Source organism: Akebia trifoliata, chromosome 11 (assembly GCF_017979445.1).
Source record: "Akebia trifoliata isolate Shusen 1 chromosome 11, ASM1797944v1, whole genome shotgun sequence".
NCBI classification, from domain to species: Eukaryota; Viridiplantae; Streptophyta; class Magnoliopsida; order Ranunculales; family Lardizabalaceae; genus Akebia; species Akebia trifoliata.
In genome coordinates this window covers 28,947,125-28,964,298 of record NC_141385.1, presented here as the reverse complement: position 1 = coordinate 28,964,298, position 17,174 = coordinate 28,947,125, and the positions used below count along the sequence as shown (strand labels likewise).

At 33.6% G+C, this 17,174-nt stretch overlaps 1 protein-coding gene across 1 annotated transcript; it reads right to left on the bottom strand.

The window, feature by feature from the left end:
• Nucleotides 1–382: 382 nt before the first annotated feature.
• LOC147391217 (germin-like protein subfamily 1 member 11) lies at nt 383–3,020 on the bottom strand. The gene is made up of 4 exons (XM_086459378.1): nt 2,913–3,020; nt 1,546–1,634; nt 1,079–1,147; nt 383–994 (listed from the first exon to the last, which is right to left on the bottom strand). Exons 2-4 carry the CDS (start codon nt 1,630–1,632, stop codon nt 506–508), a joined length of 645 nt encoding a protein of 214 aa, XP_086315504.1. The 5' UTR covers nt 1,633–1,634; nt 2,913–3,020; the 3' UTR covers nt 383–505.
• Between the last annotated feature and the right edge of the window lie 14,154 nt (nt 3,021–17,174).

The window sequence follows — 17,174 nt, the reverse complement described above, 5'->3', positions numbered from 1 at the left end:
AAATGCTTGATCTAGACCGTGAGAATACAAAATCCACCGCTCAAGTTTTGTACATACCTCCATAACACATATCTCGTACGTTAATACTTATCTCAATTTAAAATCTCAATAGTTTGATTTTGTATTTAAAAGGTTGGGATTATGTGTTTTTTCCACAAGTCATTCTTTACGAGGCACCTAATCATGACACTTCAATTAATACTGTATAGGTTATCTAATTTTGGACAAGATTTATGTATGGACTTCATGAATTTGTGGGACAAGGTCTGCATATTTGGCAAATATCAGATTAATATGTTGAGTTGCAATATGAAATACCATATGTACCCAGAGTGAGAGAGAGAGAGAGAGAATACTGAACCAACCATGTTTATTTTAATATTTATGAAAGATCATCCCCAGCGACATCCACAGTAACAATAGAAAACAACTTCTTCACCATTTGAAAACAGAAAGATGGTGGTAGTAGTAGTGGTAACAAAATAACAATAACATTAAGGGTTCTTCAAAATCTCAAAACAACTAACAAATGCGGTAGCATAGTACTACCAGTAGTGGTAACAATAGCATCAAGGGTTGCCCCCCAGCGCCAAGATTGAGCTTGTAGTTCATCAACTACCTCCTCATCTAGCTTGAAAGCTCTAGCCAGAATGTAAGCAGGCACTGATGGGTTTGCACCGAAGATTGCATTGGCTTCGGTGAGCACACCTGGATTCTGGCTATTTAAGGCAGCGAAGGCAAGGGCTGGTTCCTTCCCGACATTTTGTTGAAAATGTACAAGTCCACGTGGGAATACGAACACGTCACCCACCTCGAGGGTTGTACTGTATAGAGTGTTGTTTGGGTTAGTGGTGATGAATCCAACGAGGAGTTTGCCTTTTATCACGACGAGGATCTCACTGGCCCGAGGGTGATGGTGGGGCCGGTTTTGCCCACCTACACGACCCTCTGATATTCTTTGCAAGCTAAGAATATATCCATCTTCAATTTTCACCTGAAACACCACAAGCCCAAATTAGCCCACTTCACCCAAATTTGATAAAATAAGCTTTCATGGTGAAGTATTCATGCATTTTACCTGAAATTCCTGGCATTTGTAACCACGGAAAATGGTCGATGAAGCGCAAAACCCAACCAGCGTAGGAGCCTGATATTGGAATAGAACACAATGATATTTGAATTCAGTATTGACCATTTTTTTTATTGGTAAATAGGAGCAAGTTCAGCTTAAAGAGAAATATAGATAGAGGAAATACAAACATAGGGAATGAAAACGAAGAGCTGTAGATTGTTGGAGTTGCAAACATAATATAAAAGGGCCTTCTGTTAAATCCTCAAGGTCTTTCATGATCTAAAAATAAAGACGCGCCTCATGAGGTAAGCATCCAATACCTTTAAAAGCATTGAGAATAAGGGCTTTAGTGCATGCTGAATAAGGGCTTTAAGTTACATCGCTTATCTAAATTGTACACTTCAAAACAAGCTAATTTGTATCAACACATCAACACATAGTTTCAGTGTGTGTGTGTGTGCGCTCAAGCTTACCAGCAAACCATATATATCACAGTAATGATAGAATTCAGGCCTCTCTGCCAATCCACCACCCCAACAGCGGAGCATATTAAAGTTCATATCTGCATGGAACTTGATATCTGTTCTGTATCATTGCTTTGAAAGCCGTAATAACCCATCTGACAATATCCAGTGGGCAGAGAAATGCTGAACTGACTTCCTTCAACACTGTGCTGACATGGCAGTGGGCAGAGAAGCATAGAGTTTTTTCCTTGTATTTCAAGGAAACAAATCTATGGTTTTTGCACACTGCTACATCAGCACAGTGTCGAAAGAAGCCAGTTTAGAACTACTCAACAAGAAAATATGAAGAATTGTTGCGTGGAATGAAGACTGGCAAGCATTTATAAAGAAAATCAAAGATTCAAGGAAAAAAGAGAGTTTGAATTTGCTGTTAAGAGCAATATATGGAAAAATAAAAGAGCTCAAGTTCCTTGGTCTAACTAAACCTTGGAAGTCACAAATGCTCTATGGGACTAACAATGTACATTAGAAATTGCAGTCTGCAGAGCAACAAAAAAATAATAAATAACTCAAAATATTTAGAACCAAAAACCTTGATGGAAACAATGGAGCCTAATGCTTCCAAAATGGTATGTCCTATGGACCCACTTTTAGTCAATGGAAATCATCAATTTTGAGCCACCTAGCTTTCATTTTTGTTCCAAACCTATGGGTCCACATTTGATTAAGGGAAATCTTCATTCTGGACTAGAAAAGTTGGCATTTTTGGCCCACACTTGAGCCTATCTTCTTTTCTTTGTTTTTTTATTTTTGATTTTATATTTGTTTAAAGATGTTAAAATTTTCCCTACATCTTACCTTCCATGTTACAACGAACTCACCATCAAGTTTTCAAAGCTACGACATCATACTGATTCCATTAAAAGGTGAAAGATGTTCCATTATAAAGACTCTAGACAACACTATGAATAGGCTATAGTATTATAGAGAAAATGGTGCAAATCCTAACCGATGGGAGATCAGTCCTAATCCTAATTTCTTCAGATTTGATCTTATCTATCTAATCTAAAAACTCATACTCGGAAGGGTGTGCAGCAGAGGAATGGAAGCCTGGTTTATGGAGAAATTTTGCCTCATTTACTATTTCATAAAACAAAATGTGTTACAGGTACAGCCACTGGACAAGAACTTATTCAACGAAAAAAAAAACCCAACTATATTCCTAACAATCGAGAAAATTATATGCCACTCGAACAACTCGTTTAAGTTTCAAAAAAAAAAAAAAAAAAAACCCAAATCATTTAAGTTTCAAGTTCAACAACTACAAAAAATTAAAAATTAATAAACCAATCGATTTTCGTGAGTGAAAGAATTACCTTTTAAATCGAACTTGAGAGATATTTGCGACGACGACGGCAAGAAAGGGTTGAGAGAGATTGATTGGCGACGGAGACGGCGACTTGGCTCTCCACAAGGAACTCGTTCAAACCAAATCTTGAGAGAGAGAGGGGAGAGAGGTCTTTCGAGCTGGAGAGAGAGAGAGAGAAAGAGAGAGAGCTGTAGAGAAGATGGGTTTAGGTTACAGCAGCTTCGAAGAGAAGAAGAGAAGAGGGGTTTGTTTAATGTTTAGGGATTTAAAACAAAAAAAACTGTAATTTGAGGGAGCCGGTTTTAATTAAACGGATTTTTCTTTTAAAACCGTAAAACAGCCGTCGAACCGTTGGATCTGTTATGATCGCACGACCATAAAAACTTGGCACAAAACTTGTTTAAGTTTAGGGCCGCCGAACCGCTCCCATATATATATATATATAGTTATTTTGTGAGCTGTTAAAGAATCTGTGAATGCTTGAAGGGATAGTACGTCATATCATTCGGAGTGGTATACTATCCTGGGATGTACGGTGGGAACAACCAAACTCATACATGGTATGAGATGCGTATGAGAGTGGAGTCACAACTGGAATCCGGATTTATTATTCTCTCTCTTTACCAATGAACTTGTAATGTAAAGGTGGTCGTATACAAATGGTTTGTATATTTGGGAATCACATGCATGCTTGATAGGCATAGACGAAGATGATTAGTCAGTGATCACTAACAATTTATAGTAGTCGAATGTTCTGACACATCGAAAAGAGATACATTGCTTACGGTCACGTCAAACAGTCAGCCTGAGTAGGATAAACGATCTCGCAAGTGTGGTAAACAACGACTAACCACAAAATCAGGAACTAATACTTTACTATGAAACATCAAGTCCTAAGTAGGAGCGATCCAGTTGTGAATCTCAACTATTTAATTCCACTACTCCACCATTGTTTATTATGTATCTGTTACCTTATTTTGATATATTAAATGAAATGCATGTTTAATATTTCCATTTGATCAATTAGATTTGTATAAAAAGAAAATGTTATAGTGGTACTGTTGACTGATGTAGTGTGAATTTTAAAATGTTTAGTTTCTCATCCCTGGTTATATGTACCAGTTAATCGTAGTTTCTTATGTAAAACTTTGCATATTTTAAAATGATTCAATATGTTTATTCATTCATGCTAGGAGAGGTTATTGGCATAAATTGTTTGCTTCCTTACTGAGTAACCATTGTTACTCACCCTTTCCTTCTCTTTTTTTTTTTAATTTCATATTCAGAGCTTGATGAGACATGTGTAGAGCACGAGTGAGGCTTATCTGGTAATTCAGGTAGACAACCAGAACCCTTTTCATGGTAAGCACTGGACTATACCTAGCGGCGTTAGATTGTCCAGGTAGTAATATAGATTTTGGTTTATTATATTTTGTATGTATATACAAGATATTGGATGTTGTTTATCTGGTGGAACATGTTGAACGCCTTGGAATACTAACATAAACAGAGGAGGCCATGCCGAAATTTTGAGGCGCCACCTAGTGCCTCTAGATCTGATATGGGATTTTGTGTTAGCGTTTGGTGGAGCGCCACACCTAGTCTCCTTAGAGTTTCAAGACTCAATTCGAATATCGTAGAGTGGGATACAAGACTCGATGAAAGAAAATAAAATTTTCGATTCGTTGAGGTTTGCTTTGAACCAAAGTTATCATGGTTTTGACGGAGAGAAAGCTTTGAGATTGGATAAAGAAGATAACGTGGAGCCGATTTTTCGTAGAAGATGCAAACAAGATGAAATCTTCCCTTCTACACTTTTGTTACAAATATTTTTAAAGAAATTGATTTTAGATTAAATAAGTAAATTTGGATTTCAATCTAGGGTTAATTGTTTTTCGAAAGTCATACATGTTTAGATATGTCAAATGCTAAAGATTTATTTTACAAGGTATAAAATAAGTTCTTATTTTTTTTAAGGGGGGACAAGAAGAATAATCAATCATAGGTAAAATAGGTAAATTACTTGACATAATGACTTTGGTCTGAGAAGCTTGATCGTTATCTGACGAAAATTCTTCTATTGGAATAGTCTTAGTAGAATAATAAATAGGAGAAGTAGTTGGAAGATGAGGATGCAGATGTCTTAGAAATGAGGGTTGAGAGAGGAGTAGTCGGAAGTCCTTCTAAGATATGGAACGACTAAAAGCTCTCTCAACTAGAAGATACCGATCAAGACTTAGATCTGGTGGAGTTAAAAAGAGATTTCCTACAAAGAAGAAGAAAAAAAGATAAATTACACAAGTAAAAAAGAAGATATAAAGGCAAATAGAAACTAAAGGGAAAACTACCTTTAGATTTGAGAGATCTGGGAACAGGTAAAAGATTACTTTCCTTAGATAGTTCGTCAAACTCTCAATTCCCCAATATAGCAATTAGATTGCAAAACTAAGGTGTATCAAAATTAGGAAGGTTAGTAATCAGGTAATTACTCCTAGGAGCAAGAAAGTAGCTGCAGCGACCTGAAGGAGATGACATCAGGCAGTAGAAGAATAAAAGCTCTTTCACCCCTAAGCCAAGCTTGTGAATGCTATTTAAAGCCGATATACCATGGACAATCCTAAAAAAGTTTCCATTAACTCGAGTTGGATGAAGCTTGAAGAGAATAAGAAATTCCCTAACAAGCTTAGAAAGAAGAAATTTAAGCCCAACATATAGTTGTCAAAACTAAAAAAGAACATTTATCAAGACCAATAGTAGGATCAACAATATTTATTATTATCCTAAACATTACATCTTTAGAAAAATTAAAATGATTGTTAATTTCTTCAATAGAATATGATAAATTAATGAGAAACATAATAGAAAATAGTATAGAGCAAAGAAACAAATAAGAAAAATAAAAGAGAGAAGAAGATTGAATACACCAATTTAATATCTAGAGCAATGATCAAAAATGAAAAGTAAAGAAATCCCCAAAAATGTTAATCTTCCTCAAAGCCTAAAGCTCTCTACCAAAAAAGTAAAATAAAATGAATAGAATGAGAGAAGGATAAGGCTTTTTATAAGAAAGAGGTTTCTAAAAATCTTACTTGCCAAAATTAATAGAAAAGATATCTAGCAAATATCCCACATCCATAATGCAATATTCTCTAATTCCAAATAGAAGATTTTTTGAATCTTAAATTTTAAAAATAATCAAAGATCTTATGAGGTGGCATTTATATGATCATAGGGATTAGAGAAGATAACATCCCAACTCGATCCTAAAATACTCTAAGTTTTTTATTTGTATCTTGAGGAAAAACAAATAGCGGAATTTGAGAAAATTCTAAAAGTGTGACTTAGAGTAAAACTTTAGAATTTTTCTGGTCATTTTTAATGAAATCTAACCTTACCATTAGATTTAAAATGGTTGAAGAATATACTTTAACCTGTAAACATGCTCAAATGCAAGTCTGAACAAAAAAATTGTAAAATCTTCGATTTTTCGAGTTGGGACCAAACTAAAAAAATAAATTTTTGCTAAAACAAGAAGTTTTAAATTTTGACCACACCATTGGGTTCACAACAAAAAGTTATAGATAATGGAGTATTTATTCGTCATTTTCAGAGCTTGAAAAGTCGAATTATCATAAAAACGAAAATAATTTTGATTTTCGGGTTCAATTGGACTGAAAAGATGAATTTTTGTTTGAGTGAGAATTTGTAGAATTTGATCATGCCATTAAATCCATAACGAAAAATTATAGAAAAATGAGTATTTACTCGTTAGTTTTGGAGTCCGAAAAGTCGAGTTATTGTCAAATGAAACAATATCAAAAATACTGATTTCGTCTCGCAAACTTTATATAAAGAATTTTTAAATGACTGTAACTATTCATTGTCTTCCCAACGCATTAAAAATCAGTCAACCCAAACGTTGAAAAAAAAATTGATTTTGGAACCAACTTGATTATCGATTTCATTATAAACGAGTCACCGTCGACGTCCGAAAAAGAAGGAAAAAAACGTTCACAACATCAAACTCTTTAAACTCTTACCATTTTCTTTTATTTTTCTCTTCTCTTTCTTCACATTTCATCGAAAAATAATGAAAACATAACAGAGGTTTCAACCCTTCAACTTCAAATTTCATCTACTTCAAGTCCAAACTGTTATCCGCCACAGAAGAAAAAAATGACGGATTCGTCGAGATCTTAGAAACCACTGGTTCCGATTCAAAAATCAGTCATCTCCACATTAGATTTACCCTGATTTCTGCACCAATCACCTCGATTTTCGCATAGGTTCTTCAATTTTATTATACAGAGATTGGTAAAGACTTATAATTTTTACTAATAATCGTAGATTGTGAAAATTACATTTACGATTTTTACGAAAATGTGTAATGTATTTCAAAAACATAGAGTTCTTTTCGTTATTCAAATTCACTCCAGGACCCTTATGTTTAATGTGTTTAATTTTATTTTATAACAAATTATACATGGGTGGGCATTTGACTGGGTTATTTCTATCAGTTTGGTCCAGTGCACTACTCGGACCCCGTTTTGATCTAATTTTTATAATTTGTCAATTTAAATAATATAAATGAATTTTAAAGTTTGAAAAAATGATTTAATATTCAATAAACTCATGTTGAGTTGATGAATTTCGAGAAATGATTTTGTGTTCGAAAAGGCGATAAGTGAAAAATATAAAAAAAAAATAGATGAAACGGTAAAATGTAAAAATCACACCCGAGGAGTGATGTCTACTTTTACATGGTGATGTTATGTGTAGGTTGATGAGTGAATATCCAGGGTTAGTTTACTTTCTGTTATCACGAGATAACTTGCATGTTTATTTATGATTATGTGTTGTGTACTATTATTTATTTTAGACCGATAGACCACTATTGCATGGTAGGAAGTTGTATATATATTTTCTACTCTGTAATGTTAATTTTTATTTGTTTTCAAAGAAAAGAAATGAGATAGTTTAATGAACAGATAGTGAAACATATCAGAAAAAGAGATGAAATGATAAAATATAAGAATCACACTTGATGAGTGATGTCTGCATTTTACATGGTGATGCTATGTGTAGGTTGATGAATAGATATCTAGGGTTAATTTACTTTCTGTTATCACGAGGTGACTTGCATGTTTACTTATGATTATGTGTTGTGTACTATTATTTATTTTAGACGATGGACCACTATTGCATAGTATGAAGTTGGATATCTATTCTCAACTATGTATTATTAATTTTTATGTGTTTTCAAAGAAAAGAAATGATATGTATATATAGCTATTTTGTGAATTGTTAAAGAATTTGTGAATGCTTGAAAAGATAGTTTGTCATATCATCCTGAGTGATATACTATCTTAGGATGTACGGTAGAAACAACCAATCTCATACTTGGTATGGGACACGTATGAGAGTGGAGTTATAACTAAAATCTGAATTTATTCATTTCTATATTTACTAGTGAGCTTATAATGTAAAAGTAGTCGTACACAAATGGGAATATATAATGGGAATCACATGTACGTTTGATAAGTATAGACGAAGATGATTAGTCAATGATCATTAATAATCTATAGTAGTCGAACGAATAAATCGAAAAGAGACCCATTGCTTATGGGCACGTCAAACAGGCAGTCTAAGCTGGATAAATGGTTTCGCAAGTGTGGTAAGTAGTGACCAACCACAAAATTAAGAACTAATACTTTATTATGGACAATAATATCTCAACTGGGAGTGATCCAGTAATAAAATCCCAACTTTCTAATTCCATTACTCAACCATTGTATATTATGCATCTGTTGTCTTATTTTTGGATTATAAAATGAAAATCATGTTTACTATTTCAATTTTATCAATTAGATTTGTGTAAAATAAAAATGTTATAGTGAATACTATTGATTGATGTAATATGAGTTTAAAAATGTTTAGTTGCTCATCCCTGGCTATATGTAGCAGTTAATCATAGTTTATTTTGTAAAATTTTGCATGTATTGAAATAATTTAGAATGCTTACTTGTTCATGCTAGAATGAGGTTATTGGTAGGAATTATTTGTTTCCCTACTAGGTAACCATTGTTATTCATCCATTCCTTCTTCATTTTTTTAATTTCAAATTCAGTGATTGGTGAAGCAAGTATAAAGCACAAGTAAGGATCATCTGATGGGTCAGACAGATGACTAGAGTCTGTTACTTGATGAGTACTGGGGCTATACCGCCTAACAGCGTCAATTAATCTAGGTTATAGATTTTGGTGAAGCGTTAGGACTTCTGTTAAAATGAGAAATTTTTGTATAAAATGTATATTAATTTCTTCTTCCGCACTTTGATCTATCGTGTGTTATTAGATGTATATAGGCTTCCGCTATTATTTTATTTTGTATATATATACAGGATGTTATGTATATTATTTATCAGGTGAAACATGTCTTTGGGTGTCTTGAAATGGTAACATAAATAGAGAAAATCATGCCGAAATTTCAAGGTGCCACATAGTACCTAGAGTGTAAAATCCCGAGTTTTCGATTCATATCTTGAAGAAAAATAGTGAAAATTTGATAAAATTCTAAAGGTGGGAGTTAAGGTAAAATCGTAGGATTTTGTTCTGATCATTTTTAATGAAATCTGACCTCACCATTGGATTCAAAATGGTTAGAAAACATACTTTAGCCTATAAGCACGCTCAAATGTGAGTCTGAACAGAAAAATTACAAAATTCTCGATTTTCGATTTAAGGTAAAATCGTAGGATTTTGTTCTGATCATTTTTAATGAAATCTGACCTCACCATTGGATTCAAAATGGTTAGAAAACATACTTTAGCCTATAAGCACGCTCAAATGTGAGTCTGAACAGAAAAATTACAAAATTCTCGATTTTCGAGTTGAACCAGGCTAAAATAATGACTTTTTACTAGAGTAAGAATTTTTAAAATTTGATCATATCATTGGGTTCGTAACAAAAAATATAGAAAATGAATTATTTACTTGTCATTTTTGGAGCCCAAAAAGTCGAATTATCATAAAAAATGAAAACGATATCAATTTTAAGATTTCATTGGGCCACAAAAATAAATTTTTGTTAAACATAATTTATATAATTGGACCATATCATTAGATCCGGAACAAAAAATTAGACAAAATAGAATATTCATTTGTCACTTTTGGAGTTCGAACGATCAAGTTATCGTTGAACGAAACAATGGGTAAAATATCGATTTCATCCCACATTTATATAAATAATATTTAAACAAAAAAAATCACTATTCATCGTGTTAATTCGTTAAAAACCAGCTGATGGTTTTAACAATTGTTTTCTTGTTTTTCTCCTTATTTTCGTCATCAGATTTGCTACAAATAGGCTATCGTTGAATTCCGCAGCAAAAGATAAAAACGTCCGCAGCCTCGTCCTCTATAAAATCCACCTAACTTCTTTTCATTTCTTCTTCTCTTTCATCCCGTATCGTAAAAAATCAGTCGTAATGTGATACAGGGATTTCGTAACCTCAACCTTGACTTTCATCTGTTTCGGTATCAAACCGTCTTCCGTCGCAGAAGGGAAAAAGGACGACGACATCGAGATATTCAAAACCACCGGGTCAAATTAAAAAATTAGCCTCTCAAAATATGATCCATCTCAATTTTTGCACCGTTCATTTTCACGCACGCGTTTCAATCCTTTCGCATAGAGAATGTAAGGACTCTCAATTTCTATTAGTAATAGTAGATTTATGAAAATTGCATTTAGGATTTTTATTAAAAATTCGTATTGGGTTTAAAAATTATAGAATTTTTTTATTATTTCAAATCCACGCCAAAACTTGCATATTTGATATGTTTAATTATATTTTATAATAAATTATATGTGGGTAGGATATTTCATTGGGTTACTCCGTCAGTTAAGTCCTGTGCACCACTTGGATCCTGTTTTTATCTAAATTTTGCAATTTTTCAATGTTATTGATAAAAATGAATTTCATTGTAAAAAAAATGATTTAATATTCAATGAACTCATATTGAGTTGATGAATATTAGAAAGTTGATATATTGTTCGAAAGATTAAAAATTGTAAAAATCAAAAAAGGGAAAAAATGTATGAAACAGTAAAACGTCAGAGTCACACCCGAGGAGTGATGTCTACATTTTACATTGTGATGCTTTGTGTAGGTTGATAAATGGATATCTAGGCATAATGATATTGGTTGCATGTTTATTTACTTTCTGTTAGCGCGAGGCGTTGATTACTTTTTTGTTCTGTTATTTATTTTAGGTCGCGTGGCCACAGTTGCATGGTAAGAAACTAGATATCCATTCTCAACTTTGTGATGTTAATTTCTTATTTATTTTTAAAGAAAATTTCTTAATTATTTTCAAAGAAAAGTAAAAATATATACATATGTAGCTATTTTGTGAACTGTTAAAGAGTTTGCGAATTCCTGAAGGGATAGTTTGTCATATCATCCGGAGTGATATACTATCCTAGGATGTACGGTAGGGACAATCAAACTCATACGTGGTATGGGATGCGTATGAGAGTGGAGTCACAACTAGAATTCGGGTTTATTCTTCTCTATCTTTATCAGTGAACTTGTAATGTAAAGGTGGTCGTATACGAATGGATTGTATATTTGAGAATCACATACACGCTTGATAGGCATAGACGAAGATGATTAGTCAGTGATCACTAACAATCTATAATAGTCGAACGTTCTGACACATCAAAAAGAGATCAATTACTTATAGTCACGTCAAACGACCAACTTGAGCCGGATAAATGGTCCCGTAAGTGTGGTAAATAGCAACCAACTACAAAATCAGGAGCTAATACTTTATTATGAAACATCATGTCCCGACTAGGAGCGATCCAATCGTGAATTCCAACTCTCTAATTTCACTATTCCACCATTGTATATTATATATATGTTGCCTTATTTTGATATATAAAATAAAATGTATGTTTAATGTTTCCATTTGATCAATTAGATTTGTATAAAAAGAAAATGTTATAGTGAGTATTGTTGATTGATGTAATGTGAGTTTTAAAATGTTTAGTTGCTCATTCCTGGCTATATGTACCAGTTAATCGTAGTTTCTTCTGTAAAACTTTGCATATGTTAAAATGATTTAGTATGTTTATTCGTTCATGTTAGGAAAGGTTATTGGCAGAAATTATTTGTTTTCCTATTGGGTAACCATTGTTACTCACCATTTCCTTCTCCATTTTTTAGTTTCAGATCCGTAGTTTGGCGAGACAAGTGTAGAATACGAGTGAGGACTATCTGGTAGGTCAGATAGACGACTAGAGTCCGTTACCTGGTGAGTACTAGGGCTATACCCTCTAGTGGTGTTAGTTCATTCTGATAGTATTATAGGTCTGTATATCTGCAACTTGGTCTTCACTTCGACAATAAACCGGTTTGATTGTTCCATCATTGCTGAGATTTCTTAAAAAATAATACTTCATATCGATATGCTTACTTCTTTTGTGTAGCACAGGATTCTTGGAGATATTGATTACTGAGTTGTCACAAAAAATTGTAGTAGTTCCAACTTGCTTGAATTGTAGCTCTTTAAGAATTCGCCTAAACCAGATAGCTTGATAAGCACAAGCTGTTGCAACAATAAATTCAGCTTCTGTGATTGACAAGGTGACAATTGGTTGCTTCTTAGAAGACCACAAAATGGCTCATGTGCCCAACATAAAAATATAACCTGAAGTGCTCCTTCTATCATCTTGATCACCTACATAATCACTGTCAATAAACTCGAACAAATCTAATTTTTCACCCTTCTTGTAGAATAGCCCAAAATTTCTAGTTTTTTACAAGTAACAAAGGATTCTCTTGGCATCTAACAAATGCATTTCTGTTGGATTCTCCATATATCTACTTATTAAACTCATAGAATACATTATGTCTGGTCTTGTTGCAGTTAAATACATCAAACTGGCAACACTTTGCTTGTAAAGTGTGTTGTCCACCTTCTTCTTTTCATAATTATTGTTTAGCTTCAAGCCAAACTTAGTTGGGGTGCTTACAAGGTTGCAATCCTTCATTCGAAACCTGTCCAAAATTTCTCACACATACTTCTTTTGAGAAATAAAGATTCCATTAGCTGACTGCACTATTTCTATGCCAAGGAAGTAATGCATCATACCAAGGTCAGACATTTTAAATCCAACCATCATAGATTTCTTGAATTCTTTAAACATGACACCATCATTCTAGTAAATATTAGATCGTCTACATATAAGTAAACAATAAGCAGTTTCCCATTATCTCCAATTTTAGCAAAAAGTGTGTGCTAATATCGACATTTGTGAAAGCCTTCTTTCAAAAAATAAGTCTCAATGCGACTATACCAAACTTGTGGAGTTTGTTTTAATCCATAAAGAGTTTTCTTTAATCTATACACTTTATGCTCATTTTCGACCTTAATATAACCAAGGGTTGTTCTACAAATACCTGTTCCTCCAAGTTTTCATGCAAGAACGTTGATTTGACATCTAGCTGAAAAATAAGCCACGAGTTCTGCGCCGCCAATGCAGTCACCAATCTGATTGTATCATGTCTTGCAATGGGAGCAAAAACTTATGTATAATTGATCCCATATTCCTGTTTATATCCCTTAGCCACCAAACGCGCCTTATACTTATCAACTTCACCATTTTCCTTTAGTTTTGTTTTGAAGACCCACTTTACACCAATGGTTTTGTGCCCTTTCAAAAGATTAGTCAGTTCCAAGTATCATTTCTTTCAATGACGTCAATTTCATTCCACCATTTTGCTTCTTTGACAATACTTTCAAAAGTTGTAGGATCACAATTTGAAAATAAAGCAAAGTGAGTGATTGGATCATCAATTTCAGTTATCTCATAGTCTTCCATCCGTGCGGGTCTTTTTCGAATACGACAAAGAGTTTAAACTGCTCCATCAGTAGCTTCTACTACTGTTGGCAAAATTTCACTGGCTGTTGGAGTTGTTTCTAATGAATTTTCGGGCATAGATGTTGCTGGAGTTGGCTCCCTTTCAGAATTATTGTCAAAAAGAACTTGAGTAGGCTGTTACCTATTCCAATCCCAAATATTTTCCTCATCAAAGACAACGTCTCAGTTGGTCACAATATTTTTGGTTAGTGGATTAAATAATTTATACATTTTGGATGCATTACTAGCACCAAGAAAGACACATTTTTCCCCCTTATCATTAAGTTTCTTCCTTTTCTCATCTGGGACATGTGCTTAAGCGATGTAGTCAAAAATTCTAAAATGATCTACAACTGGTCTCCTTCTACTCCAAGTCTTTGATAGTGTCATATTTTGAATAATAAATATAGGACTTTTGTTTAAGATGTGAATACTCCAATTTACTACTTCGGACCAAAAAGTTTTTGGAATTCTCCCTCTTGCCAACAAGCTTTTTACCATATTGAGGATGGTTCTATTTTTCCTCTTCGATACACCATTTTGTTGTGGTGTATCAGCAGCTGTCAACTCTCTTCGAATGCCATGAATTATACAAAAAATTTCAAATTCGGTTGAGCAATATTCTCCACCATGATCTGGTCGGAGGGTCTTAATGGTATTTCCTGTTTCATTTTCCACATAAGCCTTAAAGCTTTTAAATGTACAAAAAGCTTCTGATTTTTTTGTAAAAAATAAACCCAAATTTTTCGAATATAATCATCAATGAAGGTAATTAAGTATCTTTTACCTCCATTAGAAGATGGTTTTATCGGACCACAAATATCATAATGAATTAGCTCCAAAACACCTTTTGCTCACCATGACTTCCCTTGTGGGAATTGAGAATGATATTACTAGCCAATAACACCTTTTTCACAAACTTGGGAAGGAAGGCTAATATGAGGAAGACCTGTCACAATATTTTTTTGTTGGAGGGTCTTCAATCCACCAAAACTCAATTGGCCATAACGAAAATGCCACAACCAAGAAGGATCTTTTACTTCAGCCACCAAACAAGATTGTACACTTTCAATCTTCAATGGAAACAACTTGTTTGAACTCATTTGCACAACATCAATAGCTCTTCTAGTAGGATTATAAATATCACAAGCATCCTTCTAAATAGTGATTACATAACCATTTTCTTGCAATTGACCAGTACTTAACAAATTGCATTTCAAGTCAGGAACATAGAGGACATTAGAAATTGTTTCTACAAAACCATTCTTAGTTCTTATCTCAATATCGCTTTTTTCCATCACATTCATAGTAGAACAATCACCAAAACTTACTGTAGAATGAAAGCCTTTATTTAAATAAGAAAAAGAAGACTTACTTCTACACATGTGGTTACTACAACCCGTATCCACATACCAAACATTAGACTCTGGTTCCTAATTAGCTTGAAAAGCCATCAACAAAGTTTCCACTTCCTTCTTTTCCACAAAATTTGATTGCTCTCTCTTTCCTTTGTTATTAGGTAGCCTAGTATATTGCTCTCCCATTTTCTTTGTCATTAGGCAGCCTAATATAACATTCATAATGATAATGTCCAAATTTACGACATCTAAAACACTCTACCTTGGATTTGTCAAAATATTGATCCCGTCTTCTGCCTTTGCCCTGAAATTGATCATCGTTGGCTTTGAAATGCCTGCTACCATCTCTACTGCCTCTATTTCCCCTTCTTCTACCCTTTCCTCCAGAGTTTGAGAAATGAGTAAAGATAGAAGCCTTCAAAGCTTGCTCCTCTGAAGTTGAACTTCAGTTCATCTTCTGTTCATGGACCAGCAAGGAGGTTTGCAGTTCATCAAGAGATAGTACATCTATGTTTTTCAATTCTTCAATTGAACACACGACATAATCAAACTTTGGTGTCAGGGATCACAATATCTTCTCCACAATGGTGACATCTTCCATCTTCTCACCATGAAATCACATTTTGTTGCTTATCTCCATAATTCTGGCATAGTAGCTCGTGACAGATTCCCCATCCCTAATTTGTAAGGTCTCAAAATCGCTTCTTAAGGCTTGAAGCTGTGCACAATTTACTTTAGCAGAGCCTTGATATTTTTTCTTCATGGAATCCCAAATATCCTTGGAAGTTTCTTTGCTAAGAATTGTTTCCAAGATGGGACGATCAATTGCCAGAAAAAGGTAATTTTTTGCCTTCAAATCTTTTAGCTTTTTTCCTTTCCAACTTTGTTTTTTGGGCATCTATCAAGACTGCATTTGTTGCTGGTTCCTGAATTCCAGATTTAACGTTCGACCAATATTCTTTTGATTGTAGAAAATTATCCATTAGCATACTCCAATGGTCACAGTGACCATCAAAACATGGGATCGCCACTTGCACAAAATTGGAATCTAAAGCCATCGTTTCTTGCAAAAATAAATCTAAGGAGAAAATAGCTGCTGTTATTTTGGATTGTTTTGGGGTCTCTTGCTGTTTGGGAACTCTTTCTCTCTTACTTTCTCTCACATGTTTTTGCTCTGATACCACAAATACACAAATTAAGAAAAACAAAAGAGACTTTTTTGGAATGGTAAAGCTCTATCAATTATTGATAAAGAAAAAAAGGCCTATAAATAAGCTTTACATTAGAACACTTCATCCTAGCACCAACCACAACTCCTATAAAATAGGATCACACATAAGACACTTTCTCAGTCACGAAATCAAATAACTAAATTCTTAAAGACTTGGAAAAACCTACCAATGACTAGGGTTTCCAATAAATATTAATAAATATAAAATAAAACATTTAAATCTTAACAGTCTCTTGTCATTTCTTGCTATGTGGAGGGATGACGACCTTGACAACCCCTCTCTAGGAATGGGAGTGCTTGAATTTGAAAATGAAAGAAGAGAGACTATGAGTAGTTGAGGAAACTTGTCCTCTTAGTTTCATTTAGATTTCAAATATGTGTCTTTTGCCAATGTTTGAGTTTTGAAAAAAAAAACTTAAGTAGATAATGTTGATGAAATATTAATGGTGCAATAAGAAAAGAAATAAAAACACATAGCTATGCGAGATTTATAGAAGTTCATTATATTAGTAGGAAAGAGAGGGAGAGAAAACCCTTGAATTTTGCATAAAATTATTTATTTTTTACAATGTTATTTAGGTACTTGGAATTTGGAAACACTTGAATATAATAGAATGGACGAACAAGATTGTTAAAGGTTACATAAGACTTTGATGATATTGATAATGAATTTGGGAAATGTTGGAAAACATATTCAAAGAAGATATTTGTTGAAGCTTTTCCATCTTTGTAATTGAATCTGAAAATGATT